Below are 19,494 nucleotides of genomic sequence, written 5' to 3'. Positions count from 1 at the left end.
GATTTGTTCGAGTGTCTAAGAGTTATATTAATTGTGAATTATTAAGTTTTTAATTTCCCAATTAAGTGATATTGTGAAAAATATGGCAGAACAAGTTTCTGGAGAGGTTTGTGTTGAAAATGGCTGTGTAATAGAAGTTTATTAAAACTCCCTTCGAACGGCAGTCCTAAAACACGACAAATCAAAAGCTCATATTTGTAGTAGCATGAACTTTGCAAACTTTGGGAAGACAAGAATTGATTTACAGCTAGATAAGCGAAAAGCTCTACACATCAACAAACACAATGCTCTTGTGAAAAAAAAATCGGGAGATCTTACTGCATCTTATTAACGCAGTCTGCTTTCTAGGAAAACAAGAATTGGCTTTTCGGGGTCATAACGAGAGTGTGGAATCAGACAATATAGGAAATTATATTGAATATTTAAGTTCCTTAAGTGAATTTGACCATTTACTGGCCAATCATCTTGAGAGTTCAACAGTATTTCGTGGTACTTCTCTCGCAATTCAGAATGACTTTATATTTGCTATAAGTGGGGTTATGATAAAGAACATAAAACCTTTTGTTGTTGATGAAACAAGTTACTGCTCTAATCAGAGTCAATTGTCCACTGTTTTAAAATACGTCGACAGTACTGCCAATGTTCAAGAACGGTTTATAGGATTCACAAATGTCAGTTCGGACAAAACTGCTGCTGCTTTGTTTCAGCATGTGGAAGGTGTTATAGCAGAATACAATGTCGGCAATAAGTTAATTGCATAGACATACTATGGTGCTTCAGTTATGGCGGGAAATATTAATGGCTTAAAAACAAAAGTTCAAGAAAAGTATCCTCAAGCACTATTTGTCCATTGTTACAGCCATGTTCTCAATTTAGTTTTGCAACAAACTACTTCATCCATTCCAGAATGCCGCATTTTTTTCAAAACACTGTCGGGTTTAGCTGCATTTTTCTCATCATCTCCTAAAAGATCAGAAAACTCAAGGAATTTATGAACAAGAAACTCCCAAAAGTAGCACCAACTAGATTGAATTTTACATCTCGGCTTGTAAATACAGTAAAGGAATACAGAGAAAAACGAACTGCTTTCTTTAAAAATATCATTTGTAATGACTCTGAAGAAAACTGGGATGATGCTGTAAATGTGCAGGCTCAAGGTATTTGAATTTTTTCACACAGTTTCAGAATATATTTCTTCTTGAAGTCTATGCCAGAGTGTTCGCACATACAGATGTGCTCTACAATATTCTTCAGACAAAAAGTCTAGACATAGCATACTACTTGCAAGAGGTATCAAAGTTAAAAAAAAAAATACTATATCCGAGTTCAGACGTAGTGGGTTTCTGTCCATATGGAGTAATATGGAAAATGAAAATTCTTCAGCCAATACAATGGAACCACCATTAAAGCGAAGAAAAGGAGATGATGAATTGAAATACAGGCAGCTGTACTACAGCATACTAGATCGTATGCACATGGAAATTACTGACAGATTTTCTGATTATGGAAAGCTTCAGTTCACACATCTTCTAGAATCTCAAAAATTTTCTGGTTATAGAGAAAACGTCCCGAATGAGGCACTAAACAAATTATTTCAGTCCTATAACAGTCACTTTGATCAAGTACGTTTGAAAAATGAATTAAGTGTAATATATTCAGCAGAAGTCTTTGATTTTTCGAACAAACCTATCCATGAAATATTATCTGCCATATATGAAAACCAGCTGAACCAAGTTATTCCTGAAGTCCTTAAATTGGCAACATTAATTGTGACAATACCAGCTACGTCAGCATCGGTAGAAAGAACATTTTCTTTGTTGAAGAGAATAAAATCCTACTGTAGATCAACTCATACACAAGAACGTTTATCCGACTTGGCACTAATATCCATTGAAAAGTCATTTCTACAGAAACTTTGCAAGTGGCCCAACTGTAATTTCAAGGACGAAGTCATCAACGTATTTTCGTCCCAATCAAGACGTCTGGAATTCACATAAATATGTAAGGAATTTTATTATAGGGATTTTAAAATATATTTTGTGTAATAATAGGGTCAGTGGTAGCCCAAACCCTTTAACCAGTATACGCCACTGATCAAAAGGTGACAATTCTCTGTGAATTATTTCAGACTGAGAGCTGAGATGCTGACCTTCCTGCTTTGTTTGTTTGTTGCTGGCTTCATCGCGATTTTGGTGTACTTCCACATCAAAATGCGTCAAATGGCACACCTACCCGGCCCCACGCCTCTACCACTTTTGGGGAATATCTTCGAAATAGGCCTAAGGCCAAACTCAGAGAGTATGTATAGGTTTACTTACAGGGTAAGGTAAAAACAGAGTCTAAAAAAAATCTTAAGTAGTCTCATTATCTCATTATAACAAGATTAAGAAATGACTGTAGTTCCAAGCTCAGCCACTTAACTGTCATTAAAAAAAAACCGTCTTTAAAAAAAAAACCGGTAGAGCAAGTAGACTTTGCATAAGAGTTTCCCTGCCTGGTATAGTGACACTGTTCTTCAGCCATTTTCTTATTTTCTGATTTATAGTACATGTTAAGTGGTCTGAAGAATACTTTTATGGCTACTGTGCCATCCAAAATAAGGAGCACTTTGTCCTGAGTAGTTGGTTTAACTGCTGAAATGGAGTGCTGCAGTGATTTAACAAACAATTCTGTAGTCATGTAGCCAAATTTACTGTACAAAGGCAGAGTTCCTAGTGGTGCCTCATTGTAAAGTGTCTGATTCAGTTTTTTGCGAGGAAATATGAGTTGGGGGATACGGTATATAGTGTCCACTGGAACTAACACAGGCCACTACAATCACATGAATACCATGCTCAGTACTGGTACTTGTGAGATCAACTTTCAGGAACTTCTGCACTGTGGTGAGTGCTGATTCATCCATGTTGTATATCATTGTAGCTTGAATATTGTGTTTCTTAATTACGGTACCGGTATTTTAGATAGTAAAGAATAAAACTTTTGCACCTGTGGCTTATTGAAGGCCTGTTCACGTGCTGCTGAGATTGGTTCTGGCTGACGAAGACTAATCTGATGATTCTTCTGCAGAAACTAATCAACCAGTCTTTTTCTGCCATTTGATGCTCGACATTAAATGCGCAAGAATCAGAAATGTGAAGGGCCAGCAGGACCGAATATGTTGAGAAATGTATCATCATCATCATCATCATCATCATCATCATTATTATTATTATTATTATTATTATTATTATTATTATTATTATTATTATTATAAATACGCAAGAAATTCCCAAATGCCATACTTCGAACTTCTGTTGGCATTAGCACAAAAAGTTGTGATTCTAAATCTAAAATATGGTGGACTAGCTTGTTTCTAAATTTTCATCAAATACAGGCCAAAAAAGATCCAAGATTGCATTTTTCTATCACACATTTCAATTGTTTTTTTAATTTTCCATTTTTGTTTGAAATCTCAAAGATTAGGCCCTAACCCTCTGAAATGAATGATGTATCAGTTCATCTTGTATGTTGCAGTAGATGTTCACTGTACCTACAAGGCTGGCTAAATAGTATAAAAAAGAAAGCATGATAATTTAAAAACAAATTTAGTTAGAATTTGTAGAAGTTTACTAACATAGTAATATGGGCGAGGTCCTCAACATAATTATATAATAATGCGATGTTATTATCCACTTCTTCCTCTTGCAGCAATCTACAAGCTGATGATACGCTTGTATTATGATTATGGGCCAGTCTACCGGTTGTGGTTGGGACCTGAACTTTGTATCAACGTGAGTGATGCAGAATATGCAAAGGTAATTGGTCTGGTACAATGTTGTCTATGGTAATAAATAGAGCCAGGATATTAGGCAAAATGCCTTTTTTAAACTGAGTGTATACAGTATATGAGACCTATTAGAGATAAACACGTTTTCACACATTTGGGAACAATAGGCCCAATTTTTATTTTGCCTTTTTTACCTATTTTAGTTCACTTTGCCTATTTTAAGGTTAAATGTTTTTTTTTTAGCCTTTTACATCATTATTGTACATTTTCTATATTTTTAATGCATTTAAAATAAACCGCACATAAATTATATATATATAAAAAAACGGTTGTACAAATTAAAAATATATGTTGACCTCACAATATTTGCTAAGAATCTTATTCTCCAGCAATACATATGTTCACAAGAAGTCGTAAACTTTTCTCCCCTACCGATTCCATCTTTTATGTCACTTAACAAAGATGTTTGAACAGTATAACCCTCAGTGCTCAGGTCAATTCGGGGTTTACCAGCGAAAGAAAGAGGATGAGGGAAGTATTAAAAGAAAGTCTCCAGGTCCTGTTACTGTTGTTGCTTTCACACACAAGTCACGCATACTTTGAAGTCTCTAATCAGTTTTTTTCGATCTCAGAAAGAAAGTAGAAACAGTCCTTCTGAAATAAGTTGTTTTAAGTTTGCTCCAATCACTTCAGTAGAAATAGAAAGATCTTTTTCCACCATGAAAAACATTCTCTCTGACTATGACATTGACAACTTAAAAAAAGCATCTTGTTGTGACATGTAACCAAGGAAAGCGAGTACCATATGGGATAGTTTATTAAGTATTTGTGTATTTTTTTATCTGTTTCCATGAATAATAAATGCCTATTTCACTGCCTATTTTTACTATTTTAGTGTCTATATGCCTACCTATTTTAACCAAAATTAATGCCTAGACAGACTAGATATCAATGTCATAGATATTAATGTGTTTTACAGTTACCCAATATCCAGATATTAATGTTACAGCCAACTGTCTATAGCAAAGTTACACTTGCTCAGCATATGTTATCTGTTTGCACTATGATTTTATGGCTTTAGGTCACAGAGTCACTGTTTTTTATTATTAGAGATCGGAATTTTAGCAAAATTTCTATCCGAATTCTTTCTAAAAACGAATTTGAACCAATTGAATCTTGGGGATTTCGATACCAAGGTTTCATTTTGCTCTTTTCTGTTTTTTTTTTTTTTTTTTTTTTTTTTAAGTAAATACCTATTTTGTGAATAAATAACCTATATTTGTCTCGATCAAAATTTTTCCTGCCAGCAAACTCTGAGTAAGGTTTAATCATAGACAAATGGGTTTAATTACTGTAGGATATCTTGTTGCATACAAAATTATCAATTCTATTTGTATACCATAAGTTATGTAACTACAATTATTAATTTTATTTTTACAGTTATAATTAAACTTCGTAAGTTTATGCACTAAAAAGCAGAAAATATGCCTGCATTTATGCACAAAAAATAAATCATCTATACTAATAATAAATCTGTAGCCAAAATTTTTCTGGTAATTTTCGATTTTCCAAAAATAATTGGTCCTAACATATATAATTAACCACCCTGAAACCGAAAATCGCTTTTTTGAAATTTTTGTTTGTATATCTGTCTGTCTGTATGTTTGTTACCTTTTCACGCGATAATGGATGGACGGATTTCGATGAAAATTGGAATATAAATTATGTTCGTTGTAACTTAGATTTTAGGCTTTGTGGCATTCAAAATACATTATTTAATAGGGGGGTTATAAGGGGGCCTGAATTAAATGAATCGAAATATCTCGCTTATTATTGATTTTTGTGAAAAATGTTACATAACAAAAGTTTCTTTAAAAATAATTTTCGATAAGTTTTATTCCTTCAAAAATTTTGATAGGACTGTTATTTAATGAGATAAATGAGTTTTAAAATTAAAATAACTGCCATCTAAGGCCATATAATGAAATAAAAAACAAATGATTTCGTCTATAAGGGGCCTTGGACAGCAACAATCGAAAGCTATGAAAGATAGCCTACAGAGAATGTTTCTGTGTTTGTATGAAGTAATATCGGAAGCTAAATTAACCGATTTGTATAATTAATTATTATTTCACCATAGGAAAGTGTAGTTTCTCTAGATGGACATAATGCTATAATGTTATTACAGTAACTTCTGATATAATATAATGTAATGTAATATAATATAATATAGTATAGTATAGTATAGTATAGTATAGTATAGTATAGTATAGTATAGTATAGTATAGTATAGTAAAGTATAGTATAGTATAATATAATATATGTAATATAATATTATATAATATAATTTAAGTTATTTGAAGGGTTCAGAACCATAGTGGGCCAAACGCCATTTACTGAATACGTAGAAAACAAGGGTTAAAATTAAGTTATTACCATAATTCAATGGAAACCTATAACAAGTAAAATAAAGTATACACATTAAATCTAAATGATGTCAATGTTCATTAAACTATGGTTGCATGTAATAAAAATTAGAAACATGTTAAAGGAATTGTCATTGCACCAATGAGTGGTCTCTGGACCAAAATGATCGCATTTTAATTATTTGGATGCAATTTAAATTAAGTAACATATTAAACGATTTATCCTCTATCAAACACGAAAATAATGTTATAGAACGAATAAATGAAAACAAGACGAAGACCATGGTTGTCAGAAGAAAAATAAAGAAGATAGACTTGCAAATACTAAATGAGGCAGTAAAGCAAGTGAACAGCTTCAAATACTTGGGGTGTACTATAAGCAGTAACATGAATTGCTGCCAGGAAGTCAAAAAGAGGTTAGCAATGGCAAAAGAAGCTTTTAATAGAAAAAGGAGCATTTTCTGCGGACCTCTGGAAAAAGAACTAAGGAAGATACTAGTGAAGTGCTTTGTGTGCGGTGTGGCATTGTATGGGGCAGAAACATGGACATTACGAAGAAATGAAGAGAAACGACTAGAAGCATTTGAAATGTGGATATGGAGAAAGATGGAGCGTGTAAAGTGGACAGACAGGATAAGAAATGAAGTTGTGTTGGAAAGAGTGGTTGAAGAAAGAATGATGCTGAAACTGACTAGGAAGCCAAAAAGGAATTGGTTTGGTAAATGGTTGAGAAAAAACTGCGTACTGAAGAATGCACTGGAAGGAATGGTGAACGGGAGAAAAGTTCGGGGCAGAAGAAGATATCAGATGATAGGCGACATTAAGTTATATGGATCATATGCAGAAACTAAGAGTAAGGCAGAAAATAGGAAAGATTGGAGAATGCTGGGTTTGCAGTGAAAGACCTGCCCATGGCAAACTTGAAGGGTAATTTGCAGCTTACCAATGCTACACTTTTCCTAAATACATTATAAATAGATCTAGAATAGATGCAAATTTGGTTAAAATTGTGGATTTGATTTTATTTAATTTGATTTTTATTAGTTGCAGAAATTACAAGCATTCATGGCATCGTCAGTACACAAAAAAAATTCCATAATTCAATATAATAACAATAATAATAATAATAATAATAATAATAATAATAATAATAATAACAATAATAATACAATGCAAACATAATTCTAAGTAATACGAAAAACTACAATTAATTTAATTATACATTGAAAGTGAAGCACAGATACAAAGATACAAAAGATAATAAGTATACAGACAATACAAACTTAATACATACTAGGTAACATGCTGATTTCGGGTACGAAACACATCTTGGAGCTTTCAGCTTAACCTCTTCTTCTAGTCTCCAGGTGTGTGTGGCACTGTCCCAGCCAGACTTTCCATTTCCTCTCCCCATTCTTGACCTTCACTCTGGCAACCTGAGACATTAAAACGAACGAGGACAGTATCAAGGAGAGAAAGTTAATTAAATCACTAACAAAATTTAGATCTCAAAAATGAATTTAGACAAAAACATAAAGTAAAACTGTGTTTGCAGTGCTAAGTTTGCCTCAGAGTGACTCTCCTATACACAAGATTCTTCAGTGTATGTATCTAATGCCTACCCACTTCACTTGTGTGATTCAGGTTGAGTCTTCAACGTTGTGAGAAAAAATCAGACAGAATTCGGACTTAGATTAAACAATATCAAGATTGGAATCATTTCTGATCCAGAAGATCAAAATGACATCACAAGGAGAAGTAGGGAGTGTTGGGGTAATTTGGATGTAATGAGGTAATTTGGGTAGGGCTATAAGTTACAATTTATTAAATAAGCACTTTACCTAATCTTCCAACACATGCCAATTTAATACATATCGTCTATTTCACAATTGCCTATCATGGAGTTTTAGAAATTTGTGTTAATCACACTGATACTGCCTGGTAAAAAAAAAACTTTCTTGTTTACCAGTCTGAAATGACCCATCACATTCAAAGCAGAAAACAACTGAGATACAGTAACCAAATTCATGTATGTGTACATTACACATGTTTATAACATGTTTTAAATTAATTTAATAATATATTACTAATAGTTTGTTAGTAAATTACAATTTAAAAATTAGGAGTAATTTGGGTATAAGTTACAATTTATTGAATAAAACTTCAAACATATGCCAATTTAATATATACTCCATGTTGTTGTTGTTGTTGTTTTCTAATGCCAGGCGTTTGACAATAAAGTCATTTGACCTCTTGCACTCCAATATTTTTCAAAGCTATTATCATGGCCAGCCACTGAAGAACAGATTTTGTGGTGTTCCAAATCCATTTCTTGGTTTGAGTTGCACAATGGGCAGTTAGGGGACTGATATATTCCAATTCTATGCAGATGTTTGGCCAAACAATCATGGCCTGTTGTCAATCTAAATGCAGCTACAGACGATTTTCGTGATAAATCGGGAATTAACTGTGGATTTTGATGCAGAGAGTTCCATTTTTTCCCTTGAGATTGTGTTATCAAATTTTGTTTGTTGAAGTCTAAGTATGTAGATTTAATAAATCTTTTCACAGAGTAATATGTAGATAGATCTTGTCTTGACCGCCATCCGACGAATATACTCAATGTTGTCTATTTTATAATAATGGAATGTTACAATTTTTATTGATCACACTGATACAGTCTGGTAAAAAAAAACTGTTTTTTATTACCAGTGTATGAAATGACACATCACATTCAAAGCAATATTACTGGGAAACCAGTTGTGATACAGTAGTACCACAGTCTAGTATATACAATCACGAAGCTCAATACGTAGTAAATATGCATCCATAGATAGTTGCTAACCACTAGGATCACTACAATCGCCTCATTACAGACAATGCGAAATAGTCTCTTATTCCTAGTACCCCCATAAACTGAAGCTTCGTGACTGTATATACTAGACTGTGGTAGTACAGTGACAAAATTCATGCATGTGAACATTACACATGTTTTTAATAAATTTAGCAATATATCATTAATAATTTGTTAGTAAATTATAATTTACAATCATGGGATAATTCAGGTATAATTCTAGGTTAATTGGTTACTAACCTACTTTTCATTCCATATCATGTCATGTACTACAAAAATTATAGATTGGTGAAAGACAAATAAATATGCGAAGTATTTTCTGTCCCTGATTTTAATGGGAGATATTTTAAATGTACAAATTAAGCCTTAACAAGAGCTTAAGTATTGGCTGAATTTTTTTTATCTTGTTAGGCCTAATTAAAATTTTTAAATGTCTATCTAACTTCTAATTCTATTCTAGGATACACAGACTAAGCTATGATTGGGTTAATTTGATTTTATAAAAACTTTAAAGCATGATTTAATTCAATAATACACAGTATACCCAAATTTCTCGATCCATGGGGAAATTAAGTACCGGTATACCGGTAGTTGAACTTAGGTTTATTATGATAAGAAGAGGTCAACATACTTGAAAATTCTATAGAATCATTTTAGAAGGTCACAGTGCTAACATATAAAAAACTGACCGGAAAATTTTATCATAGTAACAGGCTATGGGCCTCTGAACTTAAGAAAAAGGTCTTTTTTATACTAAAATTACCTCAACCCACCCTATGCTTCAAGAAGAAATTTGCAAAATAGCAGCTGCTAGATGCAAAATAGGCCACAAAGCATTTTTTTTTTTTTTTGCAGAAGTAGTGATAAATAACAAGTACTGCCCGTGCCTCACTTCCTGAGCTGTTTCTTTGCGGGGCGAGACACAGAGGGGGAGAGTAGGAGGTGCTGGTTACCGCATGTGCCTACTACCCTACGTTCAACACATCGGCCTTTTCAGGATTCCTTTCGTCAGCTATGGAGCAAGATCAGCCATGGACAAGCGAATGTATAGGCTATCCCCTCACAAAAAAAATTATGTCCTACTCATCAATTCCTGTAACTAAACACTAATATCAGTGTTACGCTACAGTCTACTCGAGATTATCGACCTAATCGCGATTACGGTTGTCATGTGTACACATCCGTTAACTCTTTCTTCAATGGTAGTGTTTCTCAAACTTTTTCAAACGCGAAACTCCTTTTAATCTAAAGTGTAAATGCGGAATCCTTGTAACATTTTATTAGTATTTAATAATTAACAGGCCAGTGAAAGCTAGTATCTCAATCATTCTGTTCAGTGGGACGAATGTATTTGCTTTCTAAGCTTGCAATCTGGTTTTATGGCGGAAAGTTGTAGTCTCATTTCTACTGTACTTCCAGTGATGAAAGGATAAGTATTATGGGTATTTTCCGTTTTAGATGTTCATTAAACATATTATTACGCATATTATTGGAATATTATTATTATTACGCATATTCTTGGATTATTATTATTATTATTATTATTATTATTATTATTATTATTATTATTATTATTATTATTATTATTATTATTATTATCATCGATGGTTTCATGTTATTATTGATTCATATTTTTGTAACATTTATATATTTTTATAGTGCCCACTAAGTACAAAATAGCCACCGGAGCAGCCTAGTCAGCTAAGGCACTTGCCTATCTATCCAGAGTTGCTCTCGAGCGCGGGTTCGATTCCCGCTTGGGCTGATTACCTGGTTGGATTTTTTTCCCCCGAGGTTTTCCCCAACCGTAAGGCGAATGTCAGGTAATCTTTGGCGAATCCCCGACCTCATCTCGCCAAATACCATTTCGCTATCATCAATCCCATCGATGCAAAATAACCTAGTAGTTGATACAATGTCGTTAAATAACCCAGTAAAAAAAAGTATAAAATAAAATTTAAAATCACATAGGGCTCACGGAAACCCGGAACATACTTTGAGAAATGCTGCTCTATGGTAATTCAGCAGTTGTCCAGACTGTACGAAGAGAGGCCTAGTGTGTACATACATTTTAGGAAATTGCCATCAGAGATAATAGCGATAGTGGTAACCACGATTAGAGTATCCAGTATTATAAACAGTCAAGACCCCTGCAATGGCACAGGATAATGTTTTCAGAACATGTAATATGCTGTCGTGCCACACGCTGCAGCTGCCATGATGGTCTGAGCATACCTAAGAGGCGTGGTTATAAGCACTAGGGAACTCTCGGTTCAGGACGTGAGACACGGGCAGTAATTAAACCAATATAATATGCTTTAGATCTGCCTTTGCCAGATGGGGGGGGGGGGTGTTGAGAGGAGAGGGAGACGCGGAAGGCACACGCAATGTGGGATTAGAGATAAGCCACTTGATAAGCTGGCAACTCTGATATTGCATTCAGAATTAACTGGAAGTTTGCAACTGATGTGTGTGGATCTAGCCTTGTAACTATGAAATGAGTGATCTGACGACTCTGTTTGATCCACAGGCACTCCTCTCATCCCATGTTGAGTTGGACAAGGCTTGGTCCTACAAGTACGTGAATTCCTGGCTGGGGACTGGCCTGCTCACAGGCACAGGTCAGTTCCTATAGTTTTGTAAGATACCTTAACGGTAGACATAGGTATATTTGTATTTAAAATAGCCAAGAAAAAGGAAAATTAAAAGTCATTCAATTTACTGAAGGTAATTCTGAAGAAGTGTAGCTTGAATTTTTATATTGATTGTGAAATATGCAAAAAATAATCAACTTCATGAAAGTAGGATTGGGGTGGTTATAAAAATGTAGAAATGATGTATGGAAGACAGTGAGTTTTATAAATAACTGGAAGTAGGGCTCCTATTAGTACCTCAGAGGCCTCATGTGAACCATCACCAGAAGGTCCACTCACTTATTTTTAAAGAGAGACTGTATAGAAAGTAATTACAGAAAATTTTTCGAAAGAACTCTTCTGACGTCGCAAAAATTCTTCTAGTTTTTTTCCTTTTTCTTTGCGTTTGGAAAGCATGATTGAAACTAGCGAAATCACTGCTTTCTCTATATATTTTAGAGGAACTAGCACAAACATACTGAAATAAGATCTGGTACTGAATCATAAGCAGTGTGTAGAGTGACATAATCTTTTTTTTTTTTTCCTAGTTTTGAAAGATTTTATATGGTATTTCCCGGAGTTAGTTATTTGTATTAATATGAACTCTACCCAAAATTCGTCCAAAATGAAACTTCACAGCGTACTTTCCCAAATATTACTATTGATACCAGTTAGGTTTATTTTACGAAATTTTTATATCATAGTTCTGCAAAATAGTTCCTCATTTACAAACAGTTACATTGCAAGTAGAACCTGGATGTTCAGGCACTCATTTTGGCTAAAATAGACACTTAAAATTCAAGAAATAGGCAGTAAAATAATAAAAATAGGCAAAAAATTACGTAAAGATAAAGTAAAATCACTAAAATAGTAATTTAACATAAAAGTGTGTTCTGAATCTCAGTGCTGAGCAATCTGATAACATCACGGTGTTCCGAATTTCAATGATGACGTCACTGATGCTCCACAGGTGTCGCACCGGTTCCATCAACTTGCAGAGGTGGTGGCAGTATCCATCAGCTGCCATCAGTGAATCTGATTGGTTCTTGTATAGGACGGGAATTAGCAGACGAATGACATCGTTGTGTCATGGCAGTGTGTTCTGCTGTATTGTCTGTAATGAGCACAACGTAAAAAAAAATATGTTAATGGCTTATGAGCGAAAATGTCAACGGACCAGTTATTACTATTAGTACTGATTCAAGAAATAAATTGTTTATGCTCTCTTTCCTTTGAACGAGATGACAGTATGGAAATTTGGCAAAATCTTGCTAGCATAGCACATACAACAACTTTTACAGCCGCCATGATAGTCATCCAACTTTCCAGCAATTTTGTTCCTATTTCACTGCAGTGTGACGTCATTGATGTCCATTGGTCCGGTGAGATTTGGAATACACTGTAAGCTATTTAATAAACCTGTGTATCACATTTCAGTACTTACTCTTAATTTTCCTGGTTACATGCCACAATGAGATATTTTTTCAAGTTCTCAACTATTATAGTCAGCTGTCTGTCAGAGAGAATGTTTTTCATCAACATACTTAAAACATGATATTGTGGATGGACTCATATTGGTAACAATAGCGCAAACTAATATGGCAATCCTGCTAATCGCTTTCAATATGATTCAATCTGTTAGAGAATTTATTTTTTCCCCTCTCTGCACTGTTTTCTTGGAATCTGTAGAAACTGAACCTTTCAGACAAGAGAGACCAAATGCCTCGGAGTATAAGATACAGTATTGATAACTGGTCTCACCAACCCTCTCAGCCGACTGATCAGAATTGGGCTGGTTTGTAGGCATAGCACCACAAATAATTTAAATATATTTCTGTGGAGTGAGATTCTCAATAGATTCCCATTATGCAAATACATTGTTTATTTTTTGTAACAAATGCCTAATTTATAAAATAAAAACTTTAAAACTTTCTATTGTTAAGAACGTTAAAAGTGTTGCAGTTTTAAAATAGGTAATGTACTTTTATGACATACAGGCCCCATTTCAACACCGGTGCAGTGTCATCTTCAGTGTTCTTCGAACTACTGCTGCTTGAGCTGATCTTGATTTCTGGCATTTGCTTTTATCATTGGTGGGGGTGGGTGTTGGTTTTTTTGTGTGTCGTGTATTGTGATATCTTATAATGTATGTGTAGTAAAGGTATATTACCTTTTTTTTTTAAATTATAGAATAAAAATTGTTTTCATTTATATTTTTAACATATTCGGAATTGGTATAATTTTTTCCTTGTACTGATTATTTAATTTATACAGTACTTAATAGCAAAAAAAGAAAATAAAAAAAAGGGGGGGGCAAAATTATAACTGGTCCTACCAACCCGGAATGTGCAGGAAACATGCATTTCTCTATTAAATTCTTTCTCAAATGTACCTAGTTAAAAAAAAAAAAAAAATGCATTTTGCCTAATTCCGGGCTCTAATTGTAAGTAACTATATACAGTACCGTACTTTCTGTCAGCAATACCAGATCATCAGCGAAGATTATGACAGTTGATGTTATATGTATAATTGCTCATTCCTCCTGCAAATTTATCCATAAGTGTCACATTTCACTTTCTGTACAGGACCCAAGTGGAAAGCTCACCGCAAACTGATCAACCCCACATTTCACGTCGAGATCCTAGAGCAGTTTGTGGAAGTGTTTAACTCTAACGCAGACATTCTGATAGAGAAGCTGGCAAGCCAAGTGGATGGTCCCGAGTTCGACATCTTCCCTTACATCACCCGCTGCAGTCTTGACATAATCTGTGGTGAGCTTATGAAGAATTTTTAATAACACCTCTTAACTTTTATTTACTCAGAATTATTAGAATAAGGGAAACACAATCTTCAACAGATATATACCTACTCAAAACATATATAGTATACATTTTATTTTATTTTGGATGGCCAGTTAATTCTGGAATATGAAGATTAGTTACAGCTATCTTCATATAAATTGAAAGAAATGCAGGTTTGAATACTATCAAATTTGAACTACAAAAATGAAAACAACAGCAGTCTCCTTATAAAAAGAAATAATATCTACAATAGGTATAATCAGTGCTCTTCTTCAATTTGTGGCAGAGCTTAGTTACTTTGAACGTGATATTACCTACTCCAAATAAATAATCGATTAAGAATTTTATTATACTGACAACTTTCTAGTGTTAAAGAAAACTGATTGGTAAATTACCTAGTTGACTAGTTTCGACTTCTTGTTAGTCATTCTCAAAACTAATGAGGTCCTTGTTTCTTCCTGTTTCTTCACTTCATGAGGTTGTAAGTGGTTGGTTATCTTGAAAAACTTATTGCGCAGAGTTACGATGGTGCGTCAGTAATGAGTGGAGTGAATGGTGGGGTTCAGGGCTAATGTGAAGAAGAAATACTCGAATGCACATTATGTTCATTGTTATGCCCATTGCTTTTTTTCTAGCGAAATGTGCCGGAACTGCGTTCCGACACCTTTTTCTTGTATTTTTCATCATGTAACCAAGAAATGTGTTAATATGTTTTTGACATAACTTTGCTTTGAACTTCGCTTAGTCCTTGAAAGCATTAAGTTGGACGAAAAGGAGAAAAAAAACAACAAAATTCCCATGCACTATATCTCCATCTGCTATAATATATTCTGCACAGGGTTCCACCATCTTTTTCTCCAGAAGAAAAGCACTGGTTACGCCCATCAATTATTGATTTTTAAGTATGCAACAAATGACTAGTCAAATACGCGAAGTTCGATTGTTTTTTGCAAATTTGTCTGCTTTTTTTTTATCGCAATCTCCGCAACGCACAGCTGTTTTGGGCTCAGTGGTCGCTAGAAGACTCCCTAGGATTTCCAATACAAAGTGAAATTTCACTAGTGGGCTTGTTATCACTATCCATGAAAACAGAAATGAATTAATGAAATGCTTAGAAGAAATACTGTCTGGAGACTTTGACAGTGTCACTCTGAATGAAGCATCGAGTTTAATGAACCATTTGAAGTATAGTCGTTTCATGTTTCCATTAGATCATTTTTTTAAATTATGCCACATGTGGATATACTGTAAGATCAAATGCAAAAGCGATGCACTGATCCTATTCAGATCACTAACAACATTGTCTTCTTCGAGAAAGCTATTGAAGGTGTTAAGGAGGGAGTTCAAACGGAAAATGAAGACTGTGAAATGATTAACAGTTCAGAACTGTGCCGTCTTTCTCCTGATAGCAAAACCGCTGTCGCAAATGAAGTGTATGATATCATCATTGTTCACGCGAAAGAACATTTTTCATACTGTGGTTATCTGATTGCTTCCACATTATTCCAAAGTTCAAATTATAGGGCATTTTCAATACACTTCCCATAAAAAATATTGGAAAATATAGTAAAATCGTATCTATTTCTTGAACCAAAAAACTTAAAATTGAACTAATGACATTGCATAGAAAACAACTTTCACAAGAATAATGGGCACTTCCTCTTTTGCAATTTTTCCTAAAAAACATCTGTTCATAACTTATTCGGAAACAGTGAAGTTTGCCATTTGAGGCGCCACTATGATGGAATTATGTTCCCCATAGATGCTTCCATCTATCATTACACGTGGCAATGATATGGATGCTTACCAAGGTCAGTGTGCATCGTTGTATTGAATGTGTGAAGACACGACATCATTGTATCCAAATCAATTTCATCGCTCTCATAGTCACTTACAGGGATGATTGTTTTCCTTATACCCTGGAGTTTTCGTTTTACTGGACCATCATTCGTGCTAGTACCATTGATACTGGAAAAGCCTGCTTCTTTATTTACTAGACTATAATGTTAAATGATGTTTTAGAATATACTTAGATACCGTATTTGCAGAAGTAAATAATCACATTGATCACATTTTATTAAAACAAATATTTCAAAATGATATACAACTATGGTCCACGAAAAATTGTGGTACATAGTTGAGGACTGACTTCTAGCCTTGAGGTTAAACATTTTTCACGCAGAGACCTTAACCTCTGCCAGTCTAATTATTACGCGAAAGTAAATACTATATAGCCAGGTTTAATTGTACAAACAATCATATATCTATAACTTACCAGTTCTAGAGAGAAGAGCTTAATAAAACAGACAAAAACAAACTGAATGATTTCGTGTCTTCACACATTCAATACAACGATGCACACTGACCTTGGTAAGCATCCATATCATTGCCACGTGTAATGGTAGATGGAAGCTTCTATGGGGTAACATAATTCCATCATAGTGGCGCCTCAAATGGCAAACACCGAACCCTTGGGGGACTAAGTAGTATATAATGCGTTTTAGACCATAGTTGGGTGCTTGGACCATAGTTATGGGAAGTGACGGTACCACAAGAAAGTGAGGGTGGAATTAAGATAGTAGAGGCTGTATATTGTGCATTTCTATCTCTTGCTGACTAAAAAGAACATGTTGTCAGGATGCCCTCCAACCGCTTGCCAAAACTGATCTTACACTACTCAAGAGACCGAAGGAACTCGGGAAGACCTAAAAAGTACTGGATAGAGATTGTAACAGACTCCTAGGTCTAATATGTGAAATAGTCATGATGATGATGATGATGATGATGATGATGATGATTATTATTATTATTATTATTATTATTATTATTATTATTATTATTATTATTATTATTATTAAAGTAAATTGGATGATTTATGTAATAATGGAGCATATTAAAATGTCTATCTTGCTTTTTAGTTTAGGTAAATGTATTTCTTACGTTTGTGTTAGATGAACTTAGCACCATGTCATGCATTATTGTTGCAGAGACGGCCATGGGAGTGAGTGTGTTAGCACAGCAAGACAGCAACTCTCAGTATGAGAAGACCATCAGAAAGTAAGCAAGTTTATCTCAAACAATTCTACTGAAGTCAAAGTCGACTTTGTTAGAGACAGAATAGACAATAAGAGCATACTTATTAAGAATAAAAAGTTTATAACAAGATCGGAATTTGGCGATTTTCATTATGTAACAAGGCGTATATTCTCAGTATCAGTGCAATGTTAAATCTAGTGAATAATTGGTTTAATGTAGGCCTAAATAAATTAGCACTTAAATTTCGTAAAACTAGCAAAATCAAATTTGGTACATATAATAGTGCTCAGTTTTCGTACAATATTAGATTACATGGAGCTGCTGTCAAAGAATCTATAAGTATAAAGTTTCTTGGTTTGAAATTGGGTACCGGTATTCACTTGAAATGGAAAACACATAGTGCTAGACCTACAGAATATGTTATTCCTTAACTGAGCTCTACCTGTTATGCATTAAGACTCTTATCTTCTGTTTGGCGATATAATAATCTTAAAGTGGTAAATTTCGCATACTTTTATTTTATAATGAAATATGGATTAATACTGGTATTCAAGAGCAATACATCTGAGGCTAATATTTTGTAGTTTTTGCAAACGAAAGCCCAAAGAATAGTAAGTGTGCATAAAAGGACGTCATATTAAAAGATTTTTCAAAATTTAGAAATGTTGTCCTTACTTTTTGAGTATATGCTTTCCCTGATTATGTTTGTTTTAACATCCATGATAGATTTAGTGCTAACCAGAACATTCTTAATTTTAATTTTATGATTTTTTTATTATTGACTTTACAAGCCATGATGGCTTTCCAATGCAGGACAAATTATATTGTTTCAGATTACTCTGTCCAATCAAATATTTTTCCAGTCAGTTATGCCTATTATTTACTAATTTTTTCCATATAGTCGAAATATCTCATACGCAGTCTTTCCAGTGGCTTTTCTTTTGTGACTTTCCTAATTTTCCTTTTTGATGGAGCTCTCATCACATTTAAATTGTGTTTCTTTTATTTCTGCAATTACATCTGGATGCTTATATAAATTGTAAATTTCTTCATTTTTTTCTGAGTCTCCATTTTCTGCTAATATTATCTTGTAGAGGCTCAAATTGGGGGAAGTTACACAACGCAGAGCTGCACGCATTGTATTCTTCACCTGACATAATTAGGAACATTAAATCCAGATGCTTGAGATGGGCAGGGCATGTAGTACGTATGGGCGAATCCAGAAATGCATATAGAATGTTAGTTGGGAGGGCGGTGGGAAAAAGACCTTTGGGGAGGCCGAGACGTAGATGGGAAGATAATATTAAAATGGATTTGAGGGAGGTGGGATATGATGGTAGAGACTGGATCAATCTGAGACTGGATCAATCTTGCTCAGGATAGGGATCAATGGCGGGCTTATGTGAGGGCGGCAATGAACCTCCGGGTTCCTTAAAAGCCAATAAGTAAGTAACTAAGAGGCCCAAATACTCGTATTTTTTTCAACACCTTTCTCTAAAGTATTTTTAATTTAGATTCTTCACGTTTTGTTGAAGTTCAAATCTCAGATGCATAGGCAAGGATAGGAAAGATTATGCTCATATAATAATATATATATTTTTTTTCCTTGAAACTATCTTGCTCTTAAGAATGTTCAATAAAAAATAATGTGCCGTATTGCAAATTATAGTCTCTTGCTAATTTCATCAGTTATATTATCTGACGCAAAACACAAATCAAATCTCCATCTCCCTGTTAATCTCAGCTGTTATAAAAAAGAAGTTCACTAGTTCACTATTCATGTAGGCACTGCCTACAACTTGAAGGGTCAAGAAGAAAGGTTTAAAATAGAATTAATAAAATTTCTCTATTCATACCTTCTACTCAGCTGATGAATGTTATTGTTTATGTGAGTAAATTAATTAATCAACTAACTATACATTACATATTTTTCTGTAGCTATTTACTTGTTCCTCATTTCAAAGCATGCTGATGTGAT

The 19,494-nt window shown here is 34.1% G+C and overlaps 1 protein-coding gene across 7 annotated transcripts in view; it reads left to right on the top strand.

Annotated features, from left to right (window-relative positions):
- The window catches only part of LOC138710559 (cytochrome P450 4C1-like), a 145,572-nt gene that overhangs the window by 40,333 nt on the left and 85,745 nt on the right, over positions 1-19,494 (top strand). For 5 of the 7 annotated variants that reach the window (XM_069841539.1, XM_069841538.1, XM_069841536.1 and 2 more), the window contains 5 exons: positions 2,129-2,298; positions 3,688-3,794; positions 11,577-11,667; positions 14,265-14,450; positions 17,468-17,537. In XM_069841539.1, the coding sequence (XP_069697640.1) occupies positions 2,142-2,298; positions 3,688-3,794; positions 11,577-11,667; positions 14,265-14,450; positions 17,468-17,537 (611 nt within the window). In that variant the 5' untranslated portion in view covers positions 2,129-2,141. The remainder of the gene's footprint in view (positions 1-2,128; positions 2,299-3,687; positions 3,795-11,576; positions 11,668-14,264; positions 14,451-17,467; positions 17,538-19,494) is intronic. The other 2 variants (XM_069841540.1, XM_069841541.1) reach the window with 1 other exon arrangement.

Source organism: Periplaneta americana, chromosome 12 (genome assembly GCF_040183065.1).
Source record: "Periplaneta americana isolate PAMFEO1 chromosome 12, P.americana_PAMFEO1_priV1, whole genome shotgun sequence".
In the NCBI taxonomy this organism is placed as follows: domain Eukaryota; kingdom Metazoa; phylum Arthropoda; class Insecta; order Blattodea; family Blattidae; genus Periplaneta; species Periplaneta americana.
Note: the sequence above shows the minus strand (reverse complement) of the source record. Positions and strands in the feature narration are given on the sequence as shown.